General features: G+C 34.5%; 4 protein-coding genes across 5 annotated transcripts; 1 reads left to right on the plus strand and 3 right to left on the minus strand.

Annotated features, from left to right (window-relative positions):
• Positions 1-561: 561 nt before the first annotated feature.
• Positions 562-8,206, minus strand: LOC126680702 (uncharacterized). 2 transcript variants are annotated; one of them, XM_050375872.2, is made up of 10 exons: positions 7,790-8,206; positions 6,926-6,969; positions 6,544-6,658; positions 6,293-6,416; positions 5,325-5,965; positions 4,359-4,632; positions 3,985-4,264; positions 3,253-3,414; positions 1,696-2,175; positions 562-1,177 (listed from the first exon to the last, which is right to left on the minus strand). In XM_050375872.2, exons 1-10 carry the CDS (start codon positions 7,980-7,982, stop codon positions 884-886), a joined length of 2,607 nt encoding a protein of 868 aa, XP_050231829.1. In that variant the 5' UTR covers positions 7,983-8,206; the 3' UTR covers positions 562-883. The 2 variants fall into 2 exon arrangements, with proteins under 2 accessions (XP_050231829.1, XP_050231828.1); XM_050375871.2 differs by having other exon boundaries at positions 3,253-3,417; positions 7,790-8,205.
• A 1,479-nt stretch (positions 8,207-9,685) lies between these two features.
• Positions 9,686-10,587, minus strand: LOC126680609 (uncharacterized). Its single transcript, XM_050375759.2, has 2 exons — positions 10,178-10,587; positions 9,686-10,068 (listed from the first exon to the last, which is right to left on the minus strand). Exons 1-2 carry the CDS (start codon positions 10,421-10,423, stop codon positions 9,943-9,945), a joined length of 372 nt encoding a protein of 123 aa, XP_050231716.1. The 5' UTR covers positions 10,424-10,587; the 3' UTR covers positions 9,686-9,942.
• Positions 10,588-12,374: 1,787 nt separating this feature from the next.
• Positions 12,375-16,771, plus strand: LOC126680610 (deoxyribodipyrimidine photo-lyase-like). Its single transcript, XM_050375760.2, has 9 exons — positions 12,375-13,280; positions 13,677-14,041; positions 14,675-14,918; positions 15,088-15,245; positions 15,382-15,418; positions 15,625-15,683; positions 16,073-16,154; positions 16,254-16,325; positions 16,422-16,771. The coding sequence occupies exons 1-9, from the start codon at positions 12,981-12,983 to the stop codon at positions 16,602-16,604; spliced, it is 1,500 nt and encodes a 499-aa protein (XP_050231717.1). The 5' UTR covers positions 12,375-12,980; the 3' UTR covers positions 16,605-16,771.
• A 139-nt stretch (positions 16,772-16,910) lies between these two features.
• On the minus strand, positions 16,911-27,349 carry LOC126680608 (SNARE-interacting protein KEULE-like). Its single transcript, XM_050375757.2, has 21 exons — positions 27,064-27,349; positions 25,820-25,878; positions 25,181-25,262; positions 24,197-24,275; positions 23,507-23,557; positions 23,309-23,405; positions 23,118-23,150; positions 22,255-22,380; positions 21,376-21,561; positions 21,217-21,300; positions 21,046-21,144; positions 20,884-20,960; positions 20,054-20,147; positions 19,038-19,163; positions 18,858-18,953; positions 18,598-18,714; positions 18,427-18,507; positions 17,747-17,937; positions 17,534-17,624; positions 17,346-17,435; positions 16,911-17,255 (listed from the first exon to the last, which is right to left on the minus strand). The coding sequence occupies exons 1-21, from the start codon at positions 27,134-27,136 to the stop codon at positions 17,202-17,204; spliced, it is 1,986 nt and encodes a 661-aa protein (XP_050231714.1). The 5' UTR covers positions 27,137-27,349; the 3' UTR covers positions 16,911-17,201.
• Between the last annotated feature and the right edge of the window lie 112 nt (positions 27,350-27,461).

A 27,461-nucleotide genomic window follows, 5' to 3' on the forward strand; every position in this document is an offset into this window, starting at 1 on the left:
CATTAAATTATCCTATATTTACATGTGGTTTTAAATATTTTTTTGGCAAAATTTAAAGTAATTATAATTTATTTATCTGATTTTCTGTATTTGTCAAGTTTTGATACTTTTAAATTTTTAAGTAATAAGTATTTATCTTAACAAAAATGGAGCTAATTGAGAAATTACAAGAAGTTATTAGTTAAAAAAACATCCACGATTTATAAATCAGCAGTTGAAAAATAAATTATGCACCACCAAAGATCAGTCAATATCACATTTCAATCAATTCAGCCAATTAAATATAAAATTAAAATAATTATCATAAGAATATAAAATTAGAATATTTATACAAAATATTTTTTCCAAAGACAAATCTACATGTTTAAAACTTAAAAGTTAAAACACATTCATAAAATTGAACATTTTTTATAAATTAATCAGATTAGACTGTGTTTTCAATTATTAGAGAAGAATCGAACCAGACTGACCATCGGCTCATGAGCAAACCAGCCAGTTAACTACGATTCTTAAAACTCTGGTCAATATAAAAGCATAACAGACAGCACAACACCAAGTGAATCAGAGCAAGGGAGTAAAGGCAATTTTCACTATTATAGTAGAAGAGAAACAACAAACATAGTTCACTAACTCAGATCAGCACACTCTGGTAGTTCCTAAGTTAAAACAGATGAGACATAATAAGATGAGATGTGATGATAAATATCTAAAGTACAACCTCACGGCACAGAGCTCGTAGCCATTCGAGGGAGAGGCACTCGTTAGACCGATCCCACCCCACTAAATCATTTCATAAATTATTCAATCACGGGACAATTCCCCCTGCGATCGGTCTCTTTAACTCGCTACGATGACCCTGAAAAACCGGGGGTGATGGTGTGATTTAGTAGCCATTTTGCCACAACTGTTGAGACTGCTTCGACTGTTGGCCCTGAGAACCACCGAGGGATGCGTCCCTTGAGTTTTGCTGCTGATGCTCCAGTGACATCCCGGTCTGGTTATGAAAATAATTTGGATAACCAAGAGCTCCGAAATGCTGTTGTGACAGTTGTTGTTGCCCTTGTCGGTACCCAGCTGCCTGCTGATTCTGTCCCTGGAAGCTGTAATATGTGTTACCAGGGACGGCAGACATCGTTCGTGAACCGGGTCCGTGAACCCACATTGCTGAATTCTCATTCTGCCAACAAAACCGAAAAAAATGAGTTAGTTCACATAACAAGAGAAGTATATGATAATACACTGAAACAAATGAGATCTGTTCACATGTTCAAACCATGCAAATGAACTAGGCTATAAATATTTTGAAAACATACAGTAACTTCATTGTCACTCTAATAGTTGTTCAATGGTTTATATTTCCATTAAAGGGAGTGCAAAGTTGAACCAAACTCAATAATAGAGCCGAACCAACAAATGTTTCATTTGAAATATAAAGAAATATTGATTTTTTCTGTTCAGTTTGATTTTGAACATAAAGAAAATCAGTTAATTGTTCATACAAACCGAACCAACGATTTGAAATTTCACATCCTTGTAAATTTGGTTTGGTTTGGTTTGAAGAAACAAAAATTGATTTGGTTCAGTACAATTTGGTTTGGTTTGATTCACACCAAATGCACAACCTTCTTTCCATTAACCATAAGGATTTTACCAAGTCATAGTCAGGAGATTTTGTCAATTCCTTTAGGACATTACCTGTTGCAGTGAGATCATGTGATTGGCCTCCTTATTATACTGAGAATTTAGAACATCCTCATATCCTAAGGTTGTACCCCCAGGAGCAGTGGGGGGATTCAGAGGAAAATTCCCAGTAGGAATACTTGTCGAACTCCCAAACCCATATGCAGAAGCAACAGCAGCAGATTGAGGTAAGCTGCTCACAGAAACACTATTCTTGTACTGTGGCGGAAGCACGGCTGCAGCCAGAGATTGATGATATGTATTGTTTCCGGCGAAGGTTTGTTGGAAAGCCGATGGCATGTATGTGTAGCTCTGCGGCGGCAAGTAAGGATAGCTAATCATGTTCATATTGGTAAAAGGCCCCAGTGGAAGGGTAGGTTGCGAATAAGGATGCACAGCAAGATGTTGCTGAAGGGTGGGTCCTGTGGCTACACTGGCACCAGGAAGTGACTGTTGAGTTGGCTGAGGGGTAGAAATACTAGGTGCTCTCAAAGCCTGGAACATAAATCAGAAAAAACAAAAGAAAAAAAATATTAATCATTGTTTTCCTGTAAATGAAATTTATTTTTTTATCATATTTCCCCAAACATCATCTTCTGATACATTTAATTTGTTTATTCAGAAAAAACGTAGATAGTTAGATCATGACATGAAAGACAGAAAAGCTATAGAATCTTATCAATATGTTTACACATAAAAAGTGGCACTTGTAACATGTTATGAACTGAACAGCCATTAAAGCACCCTCATGCAGACAGACATGACATGCTGAGATAAACAACAACGAAACTTGTGCGCAAATGCACACATATATCATGCCATAAAACAAAAAGGGAAAGAGTGTTCAACGAAATCTAAATGAAGGTTCTTTAGCAGAGTCCAGCATCGACCATAAATGCAGCACTGAGAACAAGTCATCAAGAACAGCATAAAAACAATAAAAAACATAAATGGGACTCGTATAAAAGATTATGTCGGAAATTTCTGAAACTTACACAAGACAAAAAAGACTGCCGAAATCTGAATTAGCTAAAACATTGCCAAATTTTGTGAAGCACATTGTTGCACTGACAAGAACAAGGCTCAGAAGTTCCATTTTAACCTAATTAACTGTTCGATGATTCTGGAACTTCAATTGTGTTTTTTGCAAAAAGATTACAAGGTGATGCTAACAATATTTTAGAGCTCCAACTGGTAAGTGTCTGTTTTTATTTAAAAATTATTATATTTAATACCGTTCGATCAACAAACTATCAATAGCTTATTCCTTTTAATTTGTTAAAAGGATGTGTAATTGGATGGCTCATATAGTAGCCGCCAAGTCCACATGATTTCGTTTTAGAAGAATGATTCATTACCTTCATGGAATGGTCATTCTTATTACATATTTATATATTATTATCTTTGGCAAAAAAAAATGTAACGTGATTCGATTCAGCGTTAATAAATTGACATATAAGGAGCAAAAACGGAACAAAGCACCATTTTCTTAATTGCATATTAATTGTCTTTCTCAAAATAACAACTTCCAAGAAATCCAACATTACTTGATAGGCATTAGGCAGGAGTTACCTCTGGCATAGAAATGCTTGGTCCACTGATGGAAGAAGCTGTATTGCTGAATTTGGTAGGCATTGATGGAGCCACAGGGAAGGGAGAATATGGAAGGTCGGGCTCCCTCCCTGGCTGAACAGTTGAAGCCAACAAAGTATTTGGCAATGAATTTGTATATGCCTGCTGTAATGGGAAAATATAAATTAGAGAATTTAACGAAATATTATTGTAGTTCTATGTCCTATGTCTAACCTTAATGACAAATACCCCACAAGTGTGCAAGGAAAACATAAAAAGATAGACATGAATAACAATACCACAAATAGACGCAGAACGGATTAATTAATCATAAAACTTCAGTACGGCAACAGTGTGATAAATATCATATTTTTTACTTTTTCATTCCACCCTTGCATTCTGATTAAGTTTTTGAAAATCAATTAGGTACTTGTATAGTAATTTTATTCTAAAGAAAGCAAAATTCAACTTTATATATGTTGCTGAAACAAGAACAAATAAACGTATGCCGTGCATAACTGGAAAAATACAGGATTCTTAGAATAAAACCTTGTCAGCAAAATAAATGAAAAGTTCTTTTATCCTCGCATCAAAAGACCCAAAAACAGTAACATTCATTTCTCGCAATATAAAATTGCTCTAAGCCAACCAATAAGCAGATGCAAGCCTTAAACATCACACAGCATCAATAAATTTAATCACGGTTCAAAAATATCTGGCATTTAGTATTACCATTACGCTTGAGAAAGGGGTATTATTCTGCATCTGAGAGCTTGTCTGCAAGTTATTAAATGCCGCATTCAACTGTTGAGAGTTCTCATAAGTATATCCAGGTGCAGCTGAAGGAAATGCATACTGGTTCCTTTGAGCTGCTTCAGAGGTATCCTCCTTCAAAACCTCTGCCTGCTGAACTGCAGATGATTCATAGTTGCCAGGATTCATGCCAGCTCTATGCATTAAATTCTCATCTGCAGCACTTCTGAGATGCTCATCCCCATAATATTCAGTATTTCTGCAAGAAAACGATTTTTTAAATTATATAAGGAAAATTTAATGCAAGATAAGATAAGAGTAATTTCCCATGGAAAAATAAATATAGAAAAGACCTAGTATCTGAGTGTGCAGCTAACGGGACATCCACGACTTCAGATGTCTCTTCAAGATTATCATTCAAGGGCATTGACGCAAATGGCCCAGAAAAGGAACCAATGCCAGATCCAAAACTACCAAAGCTCAAGTGTGAGCAGTCTTGAGCATGAACCTGCAAGTGATTGGGGATTATTACAGAAGGATTATCCTCTTCAGATGATGCTGATTGATCATCATCCTGTAAACTTAGTTGCTGTAAGTTTGCAGCCACTGATTGATCACCATCTTCAGCTGTAAATGAACAACATGAAAGGTAAAATATAAAGAAAGTCCCTTTTTCAACAACTCTTTAACGAAAATTAAAAAACCCAGCAAGGTAAACATTAAGTTTAAATAGCCAGGTCAAAGTTAACATAATGTAGAAAGGAAATTAGATTAACAATATACATTTAAGTCTCCACATATCATGGCAGAAGAAAACAGTGGAAACAGTGTCTAGTGCAGCATCTCATTAATCCCTCGGACTAACTAATAGACTTTTTACTGCATAAGGAAATTTACTAAATGAAGAACTTCTAAGCACCAAGCGGAATAAATCAGAACACGGGAATTGCGGTAGTCTGCCTCAAATCTTAATGAAATCACATCTTAATTGAATGCAAAGAAGAGAAGAGAAGTAAAAATAACCTACAATAAAATAAATGAATAGTAATCTAATTGTCATTACAAGCAAATCTAATTACCAAATCAAAACAATCAGACTTCCTAAATAGCTTTTGTTGCTCTGGTGCTGAATATGCAAACCAGAATGTAAAAAGGGCCAACTAGATTTACACCGACCAACAAATTACCAGACTTGAAGCAGTTTTTTGAAAATTTAACATAACTCTTCCTCCATTATTTGACGTTAACATGCAAAACATATATTAAAATGAACATTCTATAAAAAGTAAACTTCATAATGCTTAAAAAATAAAACTAACCTTCATGCTCAAAAGCATGCCTGTGAGGCTGGTAGGAACCTACAGTCCCATATAAGTTACTATCGAACATAGACGAACCTACAGAACCATCATCCTGTAAATTTCTACTGGATAGAGAAGGGAGTCCATGGTTACCACTCAGAGTTTCAATATGGTCATTTTCTGTTGGCTGAATATCATCAAACTGGGACTGCATATGCTGATTAACTCTATCCAGGTGCAAGTTAGATGGATCAGTATACAGCTCAGATTCTGAATGTGCCTCTAAAACGGAAGGCATACTAGCAGCTGATGGCTCAATAGATGGCCATTCATCGTTGGAATGAGCATGCTGGTTGACAGAAACTGCAGGCTCTGCATTTGTTTCAGACACCTTAGAAGAGTGATGTTCTGATGAATGAAAATCATGGTTCGATGCCGCCATAAGAGGTGGAGCAGGATGGTGATGATTAATATTATGGTGAGGTGGCACGGCAGACGCCTTATTATGTGGCCTACCCATCTTCACAATGTCCGCCATAGACACTTGACCAGCGACCCCACCCCAGGCAGGTTGGAATCCAACAGGAGGTTGTGATGACAAGGAAACCCCATCACTGGAACCTACAGTTGACAATTTATTTTCGGTAGCCACATGATCACTGCAAGAAATAAATGACAAACATAAGAAACTATATATATCCAAAATCACAAATACTATATTAAACATGTTGCACATGTACCAGTATTTAAATAAAAAAAGAACTGACATAGGCCTTTTTTAAACAAAACCATAACTCACATGGGCCATCGGCAATAAAAAAATGTCTTACATGCAGTATGGCAAAAAGTAAGTATGACTTTTTGTATTTGCACCATTACATTTCTTGAATGACACATACTCTGATAATTAGTCTCACATTGACCATCAAATGAGGAAAGATAAAACAAGAGAGATTTATCAACAATAAGGGCTAGACAAAAGTAACCTGTTCGGAGCAGGTCGCCAATTAACATAGTTTCCTGTCACACTGGAGGCAGAAGAAGAACCAGGATACGTGTGTGCTCCATTTTCCTTCTTATATGCAGGTTTACCATGTGAAAATCCAGAATCTGCAGAAGATGGAAAAAAACAAAATTATTGCAAAAAGAGAAAGTGTCTGATGTGTAATCTATGTTTTTCTGTGACTAAACGAAGACAGAAAAACTAGTCAAACATTGCATTGCAGCATGTCCGTACCATTAGAAGTGAATTGGCTTAAAACAGCACGTCCATAACGGTCCGCATTACCTCTGCCACCACGATGTGTTGTGTTATTAGCAACACGGGCCCTTGGATCTGTTGTATCCTTAGTCTGAAGGAATAACAAAGATGAGTGAACACAGGTAGCAAGAAACAGGCTAACTAACCATTTAGATAATTGAGTGCCAGATTACAAATGCTTCGTCAAGCTAGTATTCTCATATATATAGCTTAAGAGAAGAATAAAACAGTTTGCCAACAGCATGTCAACAAAGCAGGGCATAAGCAATGGGAAATCAATTTAAAATTTGTAGCTGCACGTATGCAATTTATAGGAAGTCATATGATATAGATCTGTGCATTTTATCCATAGACTCACCTCTTTTTTCTTTTCTCGTTTGCTCTTAACCTCATGGAAAGGATCTACAAGAAGAAGAAATCTCCAAGTTAAACACGAACCAGAGTGGAACACCAAGTACTGGAACTTATCACAAACAGAAAAAAGAGAGCATGTTTCTGTGAAATACAATGTAAAGTAAAAAGAAAACTCAAGTTGTTACACTTAACTAAACAGTCCTTATCAAGCTGCATATACATTAATCATCCAAAAACAGCTAATATCAAAAAGGGAACAATCGGCAACAAAAGTATTGCATAGTGATGTAGCTAACAAGCCTCGGTGACAGGAAGAAAATGTTCTTTACATCTTCTTTATTTCAATACGTGAATGGTGGTAACACCAAACAAGGAGTGATATCATTCAAGTAATGGCATGGAATACTCTTATGGTTGTAAACAAGATTGCATATGAATCCTAATTTTTCAATCAATAATCGGCCTGTTTATCTCAAATGAAAACATTTACTCGCTCAGCTGAACAGCTAGTTCTCTAATTTCAATTGTTGTTCATGTCAGCATGCATAAAAATCCATAATTTAAGAAAAATAAACAATTACATCATGTTTTGTTGAAAAGTTCCAAACTTTAACTTGAACTTAACAGCATAATAAAAAAATTAAGATAAACATTCAATTTTTTCTAAGATTGTGTAATGTTTTAGAGACAATAAAATCAAATCAAACATGCAATTTCAGCTGTATAAAAAGCAAACAAACTTCAAATTAGCAATCAAATTAAAACCCTAAGAAAGCAAATTAATAAACCTTCACTTCACTAAACCTTAAAAAAAACCTAAAAATCACTAACCGCAAAAAAAAATCATTAAACAAAAAACATTCAAGACCTTGAGCAAGGAGGCGATTAACCGCCTCATTAGGGTCCATATTACAGTCTTTAAGCATAGCGTAGATCTCAGTTTCCGGACAGTTAACAATCTCCTTTAAGCTCTGCACCATCTTCCTCGACCCCGCCGGTATTCCCGATATTCCGACGTTACTTTTCCCACCGCCGCCGCCGCCTCCTCCTTTCCCGCTCATTCTCTCCCGCTGTCGCTCTCCCTTCGTTTTATCACTCAGATCTGCTGTTAAACGGCGTCGTTGCTGTCCTTACACAGTTCTCCTATCAATCTTACAGTCTCTCTGTTTTGAAAAGCCGCGACGGAGGCGAAGAAGAGGATATGTATGTTAAAAGCTCTCTGCTTTTAGCACCGAAAATTACAAAATAAAGAAACGTTTTTTATAATTAGTTTTATATATTTTTTCTAATTTTGGTGTGTTTGAAGTTTAAATTTTGTGTTTGTGTTTATGTAGTGTTTTTACTTTCCTACCTTGTCTAGGATTACCTCGTTTTGCATCATACTATATAGGGTTTTGATTAAATTTTCTATTAATGAAAAATTAATTTAAATATTTTTTATTAATTTAAAAGTTTTATTCTAAAAAATGGATTGTTAATTTTTAAAATTAGATGTTTATTTTTTTATAAAATTAGGCTTAATATTCTAAAAGTATTAAATCTTTTCGGGTGAGGTTAATTGATGAAATCATATAAAATCCCAGATTGCTTAATATAGAAGAGACCATACGCTAGCCTATAAATACAAGGTCTAAGGGTACGTACCGTTTTTACGCATATTAATATACTCCTAATATACCAATCATTATCTTTAACTAAAGGCATGTCTGGTTCAGCTGTTGATAGCTGTTAGCTGTTGCTGATAACTGTTAGTTGTTGCCTGGTAGCTGATATAACATACGTGTTTGGTGAGATTTGATTAGCTGTTGTTGTTTATATATAAAATGATCGTAAAGGGCATAATTTTTATTTATTAATATATTGTATTATATAATATTCCATAAAAATATTAAAAATTATTTTTTTTATAAGAAGGAACATTTAGTTTAAACTTATTTTGATATTCTTTTTGATAAATTTATGATTTATTATAAAAAAATAATTAAGTTATAGTTTTGTTAATATAAAAAAATAATATTAAATAATTTAAAAATGATTAGAGTATTTAAAAATAATTTAAAAAACTATGTACATATTAAAAAAACAATATATCCTAATAGGGGTACTTTTGTCTAAATAATTAAAAATATTGAAAAAACTATCAGCTGTTGGCAAAAAGCTCCAAAATGGAGTTTTTCAAAAAGCAGCTGTTGGAGGTTCAAAAAGCTCTAAAAAACTTTTAGAAAATTCTCACCAAACACTTAAGTAGAGCTTTTTGAAAAATAAAAGCTAAAAACTCCACCAAAAACTGAACCAAACACCCACTAACTTAAACACCAGAGTGGATTAGGGACTCCGGCCCAAGATCCGTTTTCTTTTATAGGAAAATTATACTGACAGACACGGAGCTGACCTGCATACATTCTTTGACCCATCATTAATTCTAACCAAATTTTAAAAATCAGCAATTTTAGCCAAGTTTTTATAAGTACGTTCAATTTTAAACAATTGCTCATTCTTTTAAAAAATAATGATTTTTTTAAAATTTGTTTCAATCATAACAATTTTGTCAATTATATACTAATTTTTGCAAGTAAGTTTTAAATGAAAAAATGTTAAGTTTTATTACAATTCAAAATCTTATAAAAGATTTGCTATTTTTTAAAACAAAATAAATGGTCGACTAAAGTTTAAATAAATTTGTTTGAAATTGGTAAAAATTGGCGATTTTGAAATATTTGATTTATAATTAACCTTATGCCTGGTATTTTTAAAACATTGTAGATGCTTTCGAAGTTGCAACACTTAGGGTCGATTTCTGTTCCGCGAGACATACAGCAAGCAGATCGGGTAACTTCTTCCCTGACTGCTCGACCACTATTTTATCTTCCAGCGCCTGTAGCTCCGCGAGAAGCTTCTTGGTACGATCTTGATACTCCTGAAGAGCCGAGACCAAGTTTTTATTCTCTTTTAGAAGAGCATCATACTTCTCTCCTCAGCCGAAGACGCTTTCAAAGTTGCGGCTTCGAGGGCCGATTTGTGTTAGGCGAGAGATACATCGAGCAGTTCGGCACGCTTCTTCTCTTTAGCAAGCTCATCTTGAGCAGCTAAGCATCTGATATTGTCCTCAGTGGCCCCCCGAGCAAGCTTAACGATGCCTTCTAACAGCTGAAACGGAATAAAAATAATTAAAAATAGCATAAAAGCTGAACAAAGCACACAAGTAACTCCGAACTTTTCTTCAAAAAAAAAGTTTAAGCTAATTTGGTTAAAATACCCGGTATAAAGGGTCGGGACTGGCGAATTGGAAATTAAGGTCGTTATCGCTCATAGAGTCAGGATACCTGGCATTAAGAGACTCCATAAGATCTTGAGCTTCCGCGAAAAATACCAGCATGCAATCCTGGTCAGTACGACCCTTCTTCAAAGGAGGAGCAGAACCCTCGAGCACTTCCTGCTCGTTGTCGTTCCTCGGCCAATCTTCCGAACCATGGGATTTAGAGGTTCTTTTACTTGCATGCATTTTTTTTTGTTTTGATTCAGAAAAGTTGGTGGAAATATGGAAAGATTTTGATTTGAAAACAAAACCAAGAATCTGATTAAGAGAAGAAAGATAGAGAGACAAATATGGAAAAGTTCAGTAAGTAAAATGGTTTGTCATTCAAGTTTACTTGGTACAGACCCCAATACACGTTAGTCTTAAATACAATTATGAGATTTAACCCTTCCTTACAGAATATGAATCAGATTCAGAACATTAAGGTCTGTGGTTTGGGTGCAGTTTGGGCCGGACTCAACCAGATTTGACTATTTTTAATAGAGAAAAAATCACATTTACCCATACTGTGAGTAATTATTCTCACAAATACTGTTTGACCATTCTGTGTTGATACACTACGGTTTGACTCTACTGTTTTTTGAAAACTAAACTTTCTAATTGTAAAAATATCTTAAGATGCTCAGCTTCCTCTCTAGCCCACACAGCATGGAATTAGTTTAGAGGCTTTTCGTCGTTGCTCGCTTCTACACCTTCGTTCCTTCTTTTTTCTTTTTCCCACTATCGAAACTCAGTCGAACTGCAGTGGCTTTTCAGATAGCGATACCGCGTGAGCATCTCAGATCACAATTTTTATGTCCCTGCTCATGAAGCTAAATTGGGTTCTTTTAATTTTCTCTAAAATCCAATTTTTCTCCAGCTTCGATTAGTTTTCTGGTCATTTTACTCAATTTTTGGACTTTATGTTGCTGTTTTGAGTTTTATGAATTGGGTTGCTGTATTTTTCAAAGAACACCATTAATTTCAAGAGAACACCATTAATTTCAAAAGCAATGTATTTATTTGGTTTAGTCGATTGTTTGCCATGTTTTGCTAATATCAAGAAAACTAATATCTCCTTCTTGTAAGTTTTTTTATGTTTCTTTATTACTAATTTAAGTAGTTGCTCTAATTTGAGCAATTTACTGCTTGTATAAGACGATAAAGTGTCTTGTATAAGTTTACTTCAATGCATGGATAATTAGTGGCTAGAAGCAGTAATCTGATAGTGAATATATTTGGTGATTTTCATAAATTAATCATATGAAATGTATTCTAGCAACGATCAAATGTGTTATTTCTAGCCTATGGTTATGTTGATAATTTGTCTTCAATTGTGTTTTACATTAAAATAAAATAGAGGTTGAGTTATGATCTTAGTACACTCAGGCAGCAAGCATCTAATGTTAATATTGGATTTAGGGGATATAAAGGTGGAGAGGAGCTTGCTAATCAGAAAAGTTATACCAATAGTCCGTCCAATGACAATTCTTCAGTCGTGGGTGTTTTAAATTATTAGTTTATTATTAGTTTGCTTTCGGATTATAAAGGTGTACTAAACTACAAAAGTACAAATTTAAATAATCACAATCTAGTATACATACTTTATAGAAACAAACTAAAAAATAAAAAATATAAGCAACAAACAAAAATATTTATCGATTTACAAAAGTATTATTGGTCAATGACTATTAAATTATTTATCGATTTACTTTCACTTTACTATCAGTTTTACTGTTGTTTTACTTTCAGTTTACGAAAAAATAGGCTTACTATTAGTTAATAAATTTTACTATTAGTTTTACCATCCGTTTTACTTCAACATAATAAATTATTACGTATTAGATATCGTTTTACTATTAGTTTACTAAAAAACAGTTCAGCATTAATTTACTAAAAAACAAATTTAATAGTTTACTAAATAAACAAGTTTGCTATTAGTTTAAATTTTAAATTATAGTAAACTATTTTGCTTAATTTTAAATTTAATAGTTTACTAAATAAACAAGTTTGCTATTATTTTGCTAAAAACGAGGAGCAGCACCTCCAAAAAAAAATTTAATTTTTTTGGGATAAAAGTTAAAAAAAGTCCCTCATTTATTTAATGGTATATTATAATTAATTAGTGGTAAAATTTGATTAATTAGTGTTGATTATAATTAATTAGTGTAAGATATGATTAATTTAAATCCCACTCTCCAATTAAGGTGTCACGTCAGCAAAGGGGTAAGCCGGTTTACACAAGTTTAGGGTATAAGTGATCCGATTTTCAGATTTGGACTTTTTTGATACTTTGACGCAAGTTCGGGGGTGAAAGTGATCCTTTATTCATTAGATTATTATATCTTTTGAGTAACCCCTCTTTTAAGTAGTGGTCTTTTGTAAAACGTTCATAAATGTTTTGAAGAAAATCAAACTTTAAGCGATCGTATATGAAAAAAGTCAAAAAAAAATAAAAGTTGGGCTATGATTTACTTTAAGTGGGCTTAGTATCCAAAGTCCATGAATTTAATGGGCTTCTGATTCTTTCCAATGGATGGGCTTCAAGTCTCCACACAATATTCTGCCAGGTTCAACGTGTCGCATTTCTACTGTTCCACGTATATCCTTTCAAAACCACAGCTTTTAACGGTCCGTTTCCCTCCATTTTTCATTTTCTTTTGATCTGAACTTTCAGACAGAACCCTGCCTGTCCCGCGTTATTCTCCGTTATCTTACATCCGCTGCGCACGTCAGCATTTTCCGGCGCTCTCTCGTCTCTTCAATGGATTCTCTACCCTCTATTCAACCGGGTCGATTTCGGGTACTGAAAGGGGGATCAAAAAACCGAACGGGTCCTGTTGTTTACTGGATGTTTAGAGATCAACGGCTGAGAGACAATTGGGCTTTAATTCACGCCATTGATGAAGCTAATAAGAACAATGTAGGAGTTGGAGTTGCTTTTAATTTGTTTGATGAGTTTAAAGGAGCTAAAGCTAGGCAACTGGGATTTATGTTAAAGGGTTTGCGTCAACTTCAGGATCAAATTGAACATACTTTTCAAATTCCCTTCTTTTTATTCCAAGTAAGCCCCTTTTCGCTTTATTTTTTAAGTTTACGCTTTAATGTTTGCTGTTTGTGCTTTGATATTTAGGCATTAGGGTTTTTAACCATGAATTGTGATTATATTTTGGATGTTCAGAAATTTTAGACCTTGTAATATAGCACAGAAATAGAAAAGCAAACGCCCGGAAACCGCGGAACATTTTGTATAAAATTAAGTTATACATATAGAGTTTCGAGTTTCAGAAGTGTTCTTGGAAATGAAAATGAAATGACTCGAGAAGTTTTTGTGCAACAATAGGCCAATTATGGTGGATTTAAACTGGGGTGACATTATGGTTGCTAAAGCATTGTTATTTGATATATATTGTCTTGTTTATATGTTGTTTTTTTCTTTCTAATGGGACTTAATATATAGGGAACAGCTGAAGAGACTATTCCAAAGTTTTTAGGAGAGTGTGGGGCTTCACTTCTAGTTACTGATTTCTCACCTCTACGAGAGGTTCGAAAATGTAAGGATGAAATTTGCAAGAGGGTGAGTGATTCTGTGACCGTACATGAAGTTGATGCTCACAATATTGTACCTGTTTGGGTAGCATCCGACAAGTTGGAGTACAGTGCTAGGACTTTAAGGGGCAAGATAAATAAAAAGCTATCCGATTACCTTGTTGAATTTCCTGTAATGCAACCTCCTAGCAATAAGTGGGTTGCTGCTCCAAATAAGTCAATTGATTGGGATAATCTTATTGATGAAGTTTTAAGTAGGGATGGCAATGGGGCGGGGTGGGAACGGGGAAGCCATCCCCATCCCCATCCCCGTGTATATGGGGAATCCCCATCCCCGTCCCCATTTAATTAATGGGGTTTAAATCATCCCCGTCCCCATACCCATGGATTCTCCATCCCCATGGGGATCTCCGTTCCCCGTACAATTAAATATAATTTATAAATAATTTCATTATTTTCATAAGATATTTTAAAAAAACTAATTATAGAAAATACTATTATCTTTTATAATATTATACATTTATAACTAAATTGAAACTAATAAAAAAAATTAAATTAAATTATTTAAAATTATAAATAACATATTAAAACTTATACTAATATAATATAAATATGCATAAATATAAATCGGTTCTCCATGGGGACGGGGATGGGGATCCCCATGGGGTGGGGACTATACTCCCCGTCCCCTCCCCATTCCCGTGGTTGGGGAATGATTTTCCCCCATCCCCGTACCCATGGGGGTAATTGGTGGAGATTCCCCGCCCCATTAGGGGCGGGTCCCCACGGGGAACGGGGAATCCCCTCCCCATTGCCATCCCTAGTTTTAAGGTTAGACAACAAATCTATTTAAATAATACCAATTGAGTTTCATGATGATCATAACTTGATCTGATAATTTTGCATAAGTAGGAAAGGAGCAGAAGTTCCTGAAATCGAATGGTGCATACCTGGAGAAGATGCAGCAATGGAAGTATTAACTGGTACTAAAAATGGATTCTTAACCAAGAGGTTGATGAATTATTCTACAGACAGGAATAACCCATTGAAACCAAAAGGGCTCTCCGGTCTCTCCCCATATATTCATTCTGGCCAAATCTCCGCACAGAGATGTGCCCTGGAGGCTCGTAAAGCACGAAAGCTTTATCCTCAGGTTTGTTAGATCAATTCTTTGATTCATGGTTCAGTATTTTAATGACAGCTTGTGGTTTGATTTTCATAAATTATATGCAGGCTTTAACTTTTAGTTACTTTCATCATCCTTTAAATCGTTTATCTTTCATTTTCTTGGGTGTTCTCCACATATACCTGCTATACTAAAGGCAGTCGACACGTTTTTGGAGGAGTTGATTGTTCGTAGAGAACTTGCAGATAACTTCTGTTTCTACCAGCCTCAATATGATTCACTAAAAGGCGCATGGGAATGGGCACGTAAAAGTTTGCTAGAACATGCCTCTGATAAGCGAGATCATGTTTATTCGTGAGTGCAATTGCTTTACTTGTTTAATACTCTATTATGCTGAGTTTTCCTTTTTATGTACATTTTCTGGGTGAAGTCCCTAAGATCTTTGGCCAAAAAAAAGTCCCTAAGATCTCAATGGTGGTTGAATATGTAGGAAGGAGCAATTAGAGAAGGCGCAAACAGCCGATCCGGTATGCCTACCTTTAGAGATGTACTTAATGTTATACTGAAACTTAACTGCAAATCTCATTTCATATTTATTTTCATAAGTTTCCCCTGGTATGGAAACGTTGCTATAATTATTTCAAGGATAAGGAATTACCAAGTCAACTCATGTTTTTCTTTTTTTCCTCTCTATTTTCTTACTAAATTCCTATTTACACATGAAAATTGGCAGCTTTGGAATGCTTCTCAGCTGGAGATGGTTCACTATGGGAAGATGCATGGTTTTATGCGGCAAGTGACTTTTTGTTGATTTTCCATTTTTTCTGTATATCATGTTCTTTCTCTGATAGTTAATTGTCATATCCACATTTTTGTGCTTTATTCCGTACAATATCTCCATAATAGGTTAGAAATCACCAACAAATATGTCTGTCCATTAAAAACTCAACATAGTTTATTTTGACGTAAATGTCGTATAAAGCTATAATCATTAAAACAATAGGTTATTGTGCCTGTAACTGTAAGCAAGAAGAATAACTTCAAAATCTATAATAATATTGATTTAGGTTGCTTAAGTTGCATCATAGGTTATGTTAATCCTCTAGCATATCCTTTTTGTTGTTAAAGTTTATGTGAAAATCTCATCAAATTTTTCAGTTAATCATTAAATCTTCATGCAGTATGTATTGGGCGAAAAAGATTCTGGAGTGGACAAGCGGACCCGATGAAGCCCTTGCAATGTCAGTATATTTAAATGACAAGGTAATTTAAACGATAAGCGTATGCATATTGTGCTTTCATTGAAACTGTTAGCAGGCTTCATAGCATACAGTTCATTTAACTTAGAACTCTACAATGCAGTATGAAATAGATGGAAGAGACCCTAAGGGATATGTCGGTTGCATGTGGTCGATTTGTGGTGTTCATGACCAGGTTTAGTCCATTGGCATAATCAATTGCTCTATTTGTTTCTTTTACATAATCATTGTCATCGTCATCGTCAAAGACCTCTTATATGGCGTCTTTCAGGGTTGGAAAGACAGACCAGTTTTTGGGAAAATTCGGTACATGAATTATGCAGGCTGCAAGAGGAAGTTTGATGTTGATGGCTACATTGCATATGTGAAGAGGTTAGTGAGCGAAAAGAAGAAGAGAAAAGCAGAATATCAGCCTGCTAGACAAGAAAAACAGCATTGCACATCAGCCATTTAGCCGATTTAGGGTTTGACAGTGTTGTATTGTACATACAATTTCTAGGGCTTTAGCTTGGGATAGACGCTAACCCTCAGAAAAGAAAATGATTTTTGTCCATTTAAATTTAAGCATAGTCTTGAAAAACAGAGACATCGTTTAATTGATTGCAATGATTTTTGTAGAAACTATGAAGGAATGAAGAAGCTGAATTTACAGTCCTAAAATTGATTTGTTATTCATGTAATTTGGATCTATATAATGTACCATATTAATGTCACCTGATACTTCAACATTAAAGTCAAAATATTTGCCCCCAAGAATCTCTTCACACGATCAAACAGAAGCAATATAACTGGATCAGTAACCACTTTTGTTTTTACATCTCAAAGTCCGTTGATATTCTAATTCGGTTAGTAAAATAATAATATACAAATAAATTCTCAGCAATTCCAGTACAGCCATTACAGTTCGCGACTTGAATGCTATATAATACATAGTTACGACTGATGTTTACTTGCAGACATTTTACACTAAACACAAAATTGGATACAATAAATTTGCAAGCATCTGTGAATACAAATGGGATCAGAAACCTATTAGAAGCTCCCACCGAAATTATATTTGTAGATCATCCAGTGATAATTCGTCTGCCGTAAGAAGTTTCAGTTTCTGTAATTTAAAATCAACAGAATATCATTAAGATGAGAATTCACCGGATAAATTAATGAAACCACAGGAGCTGCAGATAAACTCGATTACCGTAATAAATTGTGGAGGATCATCAAGACTTGATGAGCCTAGAATCACTTCCCTTTGTAGCTTACTTGTAAGCTTGTGGCATACCCTTAGCTGAGGATCAATGAGAAAGAGAGGATAAAATATGAATATCTAAGATCTAACAACTATTAGAACTGAAGTTTGACATTGAGCTTTTTAATTTTCCGTACCTCAGATCTAGTAGCCCCACCTACAATAAATACAAAAATACGCCGGCCCATCCTTCTGAAATCACTAGATGCATGTCTCAGTATCGAATCACTGTTGGGCCAGAAAAGAAAAAAAAATCAATTAGGGATGCAATAAGAAAAAAAGTAGATATCAATTTTCAGCTCCCAAACTAATGAGCAAGTGGCTGTGCAATGAAGAGCAAGGAACAACACCTTGAATAGCCATCATCAGAACTTCGAGGTCTAGCCCATGTTGCTGCTGGTCTTGATCTTCTCGATTGGGCAACTGGAGCTTGATTTACTGATGCAGGGTGGGATGTCCCATTAAAGCTTGCACTTGGGTCATTCATACATGGATATTCATCCTTTGATAATTCTCCTTTACTGAGTTTCTCAATAAGTTCCTAAAAGACAAAAGAGTAATTCAGTAAATTGACATTGTTAAAAGCCTGGAAAATATTTCAAAATGAACTCAAAACTTTTTATCGAATGGTGACAAATAAAACTTTATCGTATTTGCAATAAACAGCTTCTAGTTATGCATCATTTTCACAGGCAAAAGTTCAACCTATGAACCATTTAGCTGGCAAGTCGAAAATCTTTGCCAATGGAGGGCTCAAGCCATAATTGACTTTCCAGTTTCAACTTCAAACATAAACATACAAGAACAGAAACAGGAAACCCATTGGCAATTTGACACTGAAACGCATTGGAAGAAAGTGAAACATATGCACCATTTTTTTTTTAATTCTGACAAAAAGTGAAATTTGCCAGAAAATGAATTGTAGATCTCGCGTCCACCTTAACTTTACAGAAAATTAAAAGAAAAACCTCGAGATGCATATACACATACTATCAAAAGTGTTACAATCTAGCAAAGTTGCATATGATACCTCTATCATAGGGTAAAATCGAGATAATTGCCATGTTGTTTCTTCAGTGGCAGCTCGGTCTTTTCTAGCGGCACGCTTCTTCTGGCAATTGGGCAGACATGGAAAACGTGAGTAAACATCAAAAATTTAATTGCCGAGAGACGTACAATTTTATCTGACATGCATTATTACCTTGTGAATGTCAAACTTCAAAGAAAAAGTTGCAGATGAACTCTTTTTTGATTCTGGAGATGCAAGCAATCTCATATTATTCACAGCATTCATGTCATCTTCTGGTAAATTAGCTAACTGATATCATGCAAACAGTCAGATTAGTTAGTACACATGAACAAGCGTATTGAAAAATAGCATCAAGCAAGGTCCCCTAAAACAATTATTCAAAATGAAACAAGATTCTCCAACACAGCAGTAAAAGGGAGAAAAGGACCAACCTTCATTAGATTCCGACCCTTTTCACCATCAAACTTTTCAGGATATATGGCTGAAAGAATCATCAACAAGCGCAACTTATTTTCACGTGTTGCACCCTGCATAATAGATTACAAGTAAATAAGTACATTTGATATGTTGTAAATTGTAATGCTTTCATGATGATTTTTTACAATCCTTACCTCATTTGTATTCAAAAACTTAATTACATCAGTTGTTCCTTTATCTCCAAAAACTAGGTCCTGTTCCAATTGACCTATGTCACGAAGCCCCATCTCCCTGATAATTTTGTTAATTTTTCCTGCAATCTGCATCCATGAAAGTGAATTGTAAGAAGCCTATGCCATATGCAAAAAGAAATTCAAACTTTTCCTGAATATGTGTGCGACTCGTCTAATTTTATAAAAGAAAAAGAAATAAGAGGAACCGGCCACTGTAAAGTAAAGGGTTAATTCCATAAAAAATCACGACCTTTACATGAAATTTCATTTTAATCACGACCTTTAAAAGTTGCCATATAAAATCATGACCTTTCATTTTTTTTTGAATCTATCATTTTAGTGTATTTTTTTTTACTAAAATCTTCATTAAACCATTACTTAAAGACCCAAATTATAAATCGACACCAAATATTATGATCTTTCGGCTAGAGTATGTAGGATTAGTAATTTTTCATTTGGAAAAAATACACCGAATATATTTTGGTGATAGATTTGAAACAAAATGAAAGGTCGTGCCTTTAAATGCAAATTTTTAAAGATTGTGATTAAAATGAAACATCGTGTAAATGTCGTGATTTTTTATGGAATTAACCCCTAAAGTAAAACAAAATTTTATCTACCTTTTAGTTAGAGACACAGTGGCACACCAACTAACCTAAACAGTCAGCATTCGAAGAGATATCAAACTCTGTTACGAGGATTAAATACAAGTATTTACTATTTAACATAATTTCCCTCTAATTTTCAACGGAATCCAAAATATAATGTCTTTTCAAATGACTGAAAGCAACGGCTGTCAGTGGGACCAAGGCCAAAGAGGCATTTAGGAAAACATGTAAAAGCAAAGATATCATTCCAAACTTCTACACCAGGTTAGATAAAGTAAAATCAGAGCACTGGGCACAGTATCTCCTTGGATGGTTATTGTAGTATATAAAAAGAATTTTTCTGTAAGAAATCAGAAGCAAGAAACTAACCTCTACATGAAGGGAAAGTTTCTCAATTTGTTCACTGTATTGTGGCAATGCTTGAACCATCTTTTGCAAATCACGTGTGGAAAGTTCACCATCTCTGCACAAAAGTGGAGACTTCAATGAGAAATATGTTATGAAGCATCGCATAGCTAGGACTCCAGAGAACAAACAAATAAAAAAATGACAGGGCATGATATCTACTATTCTACAAGAAGGAAAAACAGATAAACATTATTCATATGAAAAATATGCTAATCATACAAGGCAAAACCATGGGTACAGGGACAGAAAATAGAAAATATGCCAAATACTAGGTCGTAAGTGGATGTTATTTCGTACGGGAAAGTAGGATCACACTGGATGTTATATTGATTATGCCCTGTTATTGACTGTTGTTGCTCTCTTGATATAGCGACAGCAACTGTTAGAACAAATGTATCTTTTTTGGGGAGAAGGGGCAAATATGTCCCTATGGTATCGAGCGGGGAACAACTACGCCCTTTATGAATTTTCGATCTCAATTAACCGTGTAATGTTTCAAATTTAGTTCACTTGGGCCCCTAAGTATAACGTCGTTAATGACTTATTAAGACTCCGTTAACTCTTGTCTACGTGGACTATAAAATTAAGAGTATATTTTCTCATTTTTGCGACATAAGGTCACTGTCAGTGCATAAGAGAATTAGCATTATGCTGTTGACCATAAACCTTCATCTCCACCATTCAACTCACCCCATCCATTCATCTTCACTACCCATATAAGAGCATTGTGCTACTCCAATAATATATACCAATGCAAGAATGAAAATGCATTCTGAAATAATTACACTGACCTTGAACCATTGTGAATTTGTGCAGCTTTATTCTTTGATACAAAGTTGGTCATCTTCTCATGCAATCGTTCACTAGCCTGACAGAGCAGCCAAGGATCAACTAAAAATTAATGCCTACATATTCAAAATACGTTAAAGAAGGGATATAGAAGCCTCACTGACATCTGCTATATGAGCATGGCGAAGCTCAAGCCATATGGGATCATGTTCCTCCAAAAGAACCTCTTTTTTCTCAGGAGGACCACCTGCTTTGCCAGGAACCTGAACAGTAGAATTACATGCTTACTATTAAATCAGGAAAAGAGCTTGCATAGACATAATTCACTAGCTTACCTCATAAACATACTTATTTCCCTCCATGTTAAGTAAATCATGGCACATGGCATCATATGTCCACTCGTGTATGATAGGAGCCATCTAGAAATGGGAAACATATATTTTAGCCTACCACTGCAATAATGAAGAAGAAATCAATAGGCAAGATGTGCTCACCTGATCTACAGATCTATCTAATATAAGTAGCTCACATGTTTCTGACTGAGGAAAATGATCTTTCTTATAGTGTGCCAGACGGTCCCAAACTCTAGCAGCAAGTTTTGTTGGGATCAAATCACGAGAAGTTGTCATTGTGGTTACATCAAGGGACTTGGCAGCACGATATCGCACAAGAGGAAATTCCTGAAAATTAGATGAATGAATGCCTCAAAAAATTATAAGAACATTTACACCGAGTCAGTAAGATTAATAAAATGATTAAATACCATCTCTCATAGAAAACTAAATTTTAGTTCTTAAACAAATTAACCATGAAAAGAAAAAAGCTCAAAAGTACAGCATAACAATCACTGATTAGTACGAGAAGCTTTTAAGCATATGCTGGATGTTAAATGAGCTACAAAATAAAATTTCAATGCTCACTACGCATATAAGATACGGTTAAAAAGTCCATAGTTGTCCATTCCTAGATTTACAAATTGAATTTCGTTTGTACCAATAACTACGAACAGAAAAACTCCAAGAATTTAACGAACAAAAAACATAATTACTCCCTCTGTCCCGTTTTAGAAGTTCCATTTGCCATTTTGGGATGTCCCATTTTAAAAGTCTCATTTCTATTTATAGCATACTTTTACATTCAACTTATCTTTCTACCTTTCATTTAGTCATTTTAAAGAAATTCTATGGAAAATTCCATTATCATTAATAGGCCCAAAACATGAAAAAACATGAAAAGACAAAGGTAATAAATGTTTTCTTAATCTTTGTGTAAAAGCAAATGGGACTTCTAAAATAGGACGGAAGGAGTACTTTATTAAAATATGAATGTGGGTTTATTTGATAAAAACATAGAATTTAATAAAAATCGTATACCCTTAAAGAGGCAAAAACAGTAGCTATGCGTGTAGCCATCACATTCAAACATGCATCACCTCTGCGAGAATCCTCATCATCACCGAAAAGTTCCTCTAAAGCCCTCTCATTATCAGTCACAAAACCCTGTAAGAAGAATATCACATTTAAAGGGAAAAAAATGACATAATGATAATTATGATGCACTGATGATAAGAGACGATCAATTAGTGGAATTTAGAAGACTACAAAAGGTGTAAGTCAAGACTTTTGTAGTCATGAACGAGTAGAGTCAACTTCTTGATACGAAGGTCACTTGCAAGTCCAAATAAGATTAGGAACAAATAGTCCAATACACTGAGAAAATAAACTGGAACAATTTTGTCATAGTATATAATAGTTAGCATACACTGCACTTAAGATTTTAATTTCCGACAAGTTTCCTCATATAATATAACTGCTTAAATTTATCCACTCGATTGACATCTTGGAGAACGCCAATAAAATCACACAATATTATGACTGGTTAACTTTTTCAACCCTATTCGTATTTCAGACCATTAACCTTATTTAAGTGTAGGACTGTTTCTGTTAAAGAGGTTGGGATCAAGTGAATGCAAAATTATATTTTCAATTTTATTGTTTCATGATACTCTACACATAGCCCACACGGGTCTAATTGTCAAAGTAAATTAATCTCCATTTGTTTATCCCATGATTCTCACAGCTCCAAAACTAAAGATGAGAAAACACAGGTTATCAGAAAAATAACAACAAAATTAGATTTTTCAGTCATTCAGTAACATGTTTAAGCCTTATAGAAATAATCATCAGCTATATCACGCATACAATACGAATTAAGAACCAGATCTAGTGTCACATACCTGACTATCTATAGCAAAATACTCCAAATTCATCTGCATACCACCCAAATCAGAATAGTCTCATAACCATCAGTAATTATTCCGGTAATGATGGAATGCACAACATATATCATCTAGCATTCTAGCTGACTAAAAATTGTTCATTAGAATAATACAAAATATACAACTATTCATGGAAATCAGAACCACACCTCTCTGAGTGCTCCAATGCGAGGCACTACAGTTCCATCCCTCTTAATATGCGTGACTAAATCTTTTGAGATAGGTGAGCTGAAGAAAACATATGCTCTATATCCACAAAGAAAAGATAGAAAAATTGCAGCCATAGAACCATTAGCAAGTCAGGACTACAAGTAAAAAAGAACAAAAAAGTTAAATCGTTCACATACTTCTTGTATAGAGGTGACCTCCCAGACATGTCTGACATGAACATGACAACGCTGCAAAACCAAAATATTACAAATGGATATCCTACATATAAGTATAATATATAACATGCACACTCAAACACACACACACAAAACACTAACACAAACACAAATGTGAAAAGTTCGATCAATGTTAATGCATCTTTAAAAAGACACTAGTAATTCATCAAGAGTTAACATAAATCTGCTGGAATGACAAGTTAATCTTCTCCTAGGGAATACTGCAAAAATAGATGTTGCTTGTGATATAATTGCAAAAAGACTACAAGACAGGATAAAAAAGTATGTTAATTTTTTTAAAAAAAAGCATGTTATAGAAACGAAGAGAGTAATGCGACAGTTCCATTCAGAACAGATAATGCATCACAAAATGATCAAGTTCAGGTGTAATACTGCAATCCTAACATGTCAGAGAACTTGTGAAAGAAAAAGATTAGGGTATCAAACTTATCAATAACAATGTACTTAAAGGTCCTACTAATATGGAGTCTAATTGTCAATTTACATCTGAACTCCTCGTCATCCTTTCCTTTTCTTAATTAGACAAAACCAGAGAGAGGAATGTGCATTATCTCCTTCTCAACTCTAGAGCAAAACTAATAGCTACAGAAAACTTTCAAAACTAGAAGCAAACAAAAGTAAATATATTACTTCTCTTTTGTTGCTTGGATAAAGTATATAGCATCCATGGAAGGTAATGGCTGTCTTCGCCTGTATATATCTTCTACCACTGGAGAGAAAGAAAAACAAAAAATTCTAGTCAATTCTTGGGGACAAAATCAAGTGTGTGATTTTCAAATTCTGACAAAAATAACGAGGACAAAAAATTGTGGCAAACATAAATCATGTAAATAATGACATAAAACCAAAATTTTAATCATCCTATATAACTCTTTCTGTTACTTAAAGAATTTCCAACCGCCATTTGAATTGAAAATATCTAATATACCTAGCCTCGTACGAAAATAATAACAGTTGGTCAGTTTTGTTTAAAAATTGCATAAGTTTTCTTCTGATCTTTCTACGATCTTATCCAAGCTGTTAAGTGTTAACTATAAAAAACATAATCTATCTACCAAACTTTTATCAAAAACCTATATCCCAACATTTATGGTTTACCTCAACTGAAGAATGTACTATATATATTTTTCTCTTTTGTGGATATCATTTTTCACAAACGACATCAAAAAGTTAAGAGTCCACTTGTCAGAAAAAGCCAAAAAAAAAGTAAATAGATACCAGGGTCATTAAGTGGAAGAAGAACACTACAAAATGCTTCGAGGGATGACAGTCACTGTGGTTCATAATTTTTAGAAAGGATTTAACAGAAGCTATTGGCATTTCCACTGAGGAAACAATTGACAATCCAGAGGCACACTAAATGATGGACATTATTAGAAATCGACAAAAAAAATTGAGGAACTGTTTTTCGCAAGAAATAACTATAAGAGATAGCTAAGTTTTTTCCTTTGTATTTTTCAACTGTTTGGACTTTTGACCAAGAAAGCATAAACAATAGCATTCCAAAATACAGTAAACAAAATTTTCCCTTATCTTTATTGTCCAAGTTGCAATTTAAGAACAATTTCTAAGTTAATGCCAAAAGGGAGCCTAGGCTATCATACAGATTCTTACATGAAACTCCTTCCTGTGTTATATCAGCCATCTTGCACGAATAAGACATTATCTTTACAGTTAGTTTGTCCATGATGAGCACCTATAAATAAAATAATGAACAGACAGCATAAGTAACTAACATTCTACACAATGAAAAAGGATGGAAGGATAATGGTTAATAGCACAACCTTATCTTTCAAAAAAAATGTGATGCAATATAAATCAACAACAACGAAAACTAGTTCTATCCAAGCACCAATTGCTTCTAATCAATCCCTATAAAGGAAACTAGGCCGCAAGGCATTCTACTTTGAGTAACCCATGGATAAAATCATGTAAAATAGATCCAAAATCTTGATTGACGTTTATTAAGGTAGGAGATGATCTATATACCATTTGCACACAAGCAGGATATGAAGCATACACACTACACGGTCAATAAAACTTTCTTTTTCTCAGGGCGTGAAAGAGAAATAAAACTGAGACTCCATTAATAAAACAAGGCTCTTCAATAGGTTTGGAGGTGTCACTGCATGATTTTACACAAAATATGCTTCGTGCGACATGTCCCACTGGACTCCAAGATGATTAATCCTCAATATAACAGGGACATGGTACAACAAGATATAATTAAATAAAAGAAACAAGCTGCAGTACCTTCCATGTTGATTTTGAATCCCCTGTTTTTGCTGATCGAAGCATTTCATGTAACAAACCTGAACAGTCGAGAGTTCAAATTGAATAGTAGTCAGACCAACTAAACTGCGATATTAAGCAGCATGGCTATCTGTAGTATCTTGACTATTTAAAACAACAGAAAAACAGATAATATCATTAAATCTGAGGTGGTCTAATAAGCTCAGACTCGCAACCTCTTGGTCTCTTGCTCTAAGTAAATGAAACTTCCCTTAATGTATACATATAGATATTTGTAATTAAAATAAAATATTAAAACATTGTAAGATGCCGTATTTTCCTAAGGTACTGTGAAGGATCCCGCAACTGGTCAATGAGAAGGACAAACACATAAGGCCTGCCTTATCAGTGAACCTACTTACGCTAACTAATTTGCCTAATCTGGAAACTATTGACCTGGAACATGCACAAGAAGGACAAACACATAAGGCCTGCCTTATCATATCTATGATGTGCCCTTACCCTCACTAACTAATTTGCATAAACTGGAAAACTATTAACCTGGGATCATGCACAAGAACAAAGTGGGTCATGGTAGCATCATCTCCGTGAAAGTTCTAACAACCCCCCTCAAATGAAAACAGTGTGGTGGCAGAAGCAGCAGGTAGATTTACATGCCTTGGCAAATTCATATTTTGGATCAATCCTCAATCAAGGAACATAATAGTACTAATCAATGTAAAATTACAATCTTCTTCTAACATTTTACAATCCCTAAGTGCTGCCATTTTTTAATATTAGCCGCACACAACACTTTTCTCTCATTTACTTTCTTTTCAAACGAAGGATAACTATGCCACAGTGAAAACATCAATGTTCTAATACAACTATCAAATATCTCACTATCTTATTCCCAACTAGCAAAATCATACAATAACACAAATCTTCCTCAAGTGGTATAAAACTCGCGCTTAATCAATCAATTAATTCTATAAAATTAACCAACTCAACTCAAACTACCTAATTAGCAGAACTAACAGCAAAATCAAAACTATAAACACAAACGTCTGCATTTAAAGCTATAGTTCAACTTAAAACAAACTAATCACCAAAAAAATTCAAAAGCCAGTACATAAAAAAACATCAACTGAAACAAACAATAGAGCTGTAAAAGACAATAAAAAGACTGATCATAGATCATGTAAAAATAGGATAAAGAAGTCACTGAAATTAAAATTAATACAGAGTGAGAAAGACAAACTGACGTTCACGGCTGATTTGCCTGAAATTTTTGTACTCGCCACCGGAAGATGACGCGTCAGAATCTGAGAACGACATTGATTCTCTGTCTGATCGATCCAAATAACAATACAAACGAATTGGAAACAGATCGTTCGCTGCGTTTTGAATAGGAAATGAAGTAGAAGATTAGCGAATAATAACGGAGAGAGATCAAAACGGAGAACGGAGAACGGATTCTGAGAGCTGTGAGAGAGAAAAGAGAGACGAAACAGCGAAAGAGAAAAGAAAAGTAAACAACTGTTGTTGTTCTGTTTTATCAAATCAATAATTAATTAATTAATTAAATTTAATTACAGGTACATTTTTTTATTTATTATCCGAAATAACTGACTTATTTTTCTATTTATAATGAGGTGCTGAC

The sequence above is a fragment of the Mercurialis annua genome, linkage group LG5, assembly GCF_937616625.2.
Source record: "Mercurialis annua linkage group LG5, ddMerAnnu1.2, whole genome shotgun sequence".
Classification (NCBI taxonomy): Eukaryota; Viridiplantae; Streptophyta; class Magnoliopsida; order Malpighiales; family Euphorbiaceae; genus Mercurialis; species Mercurialis annua.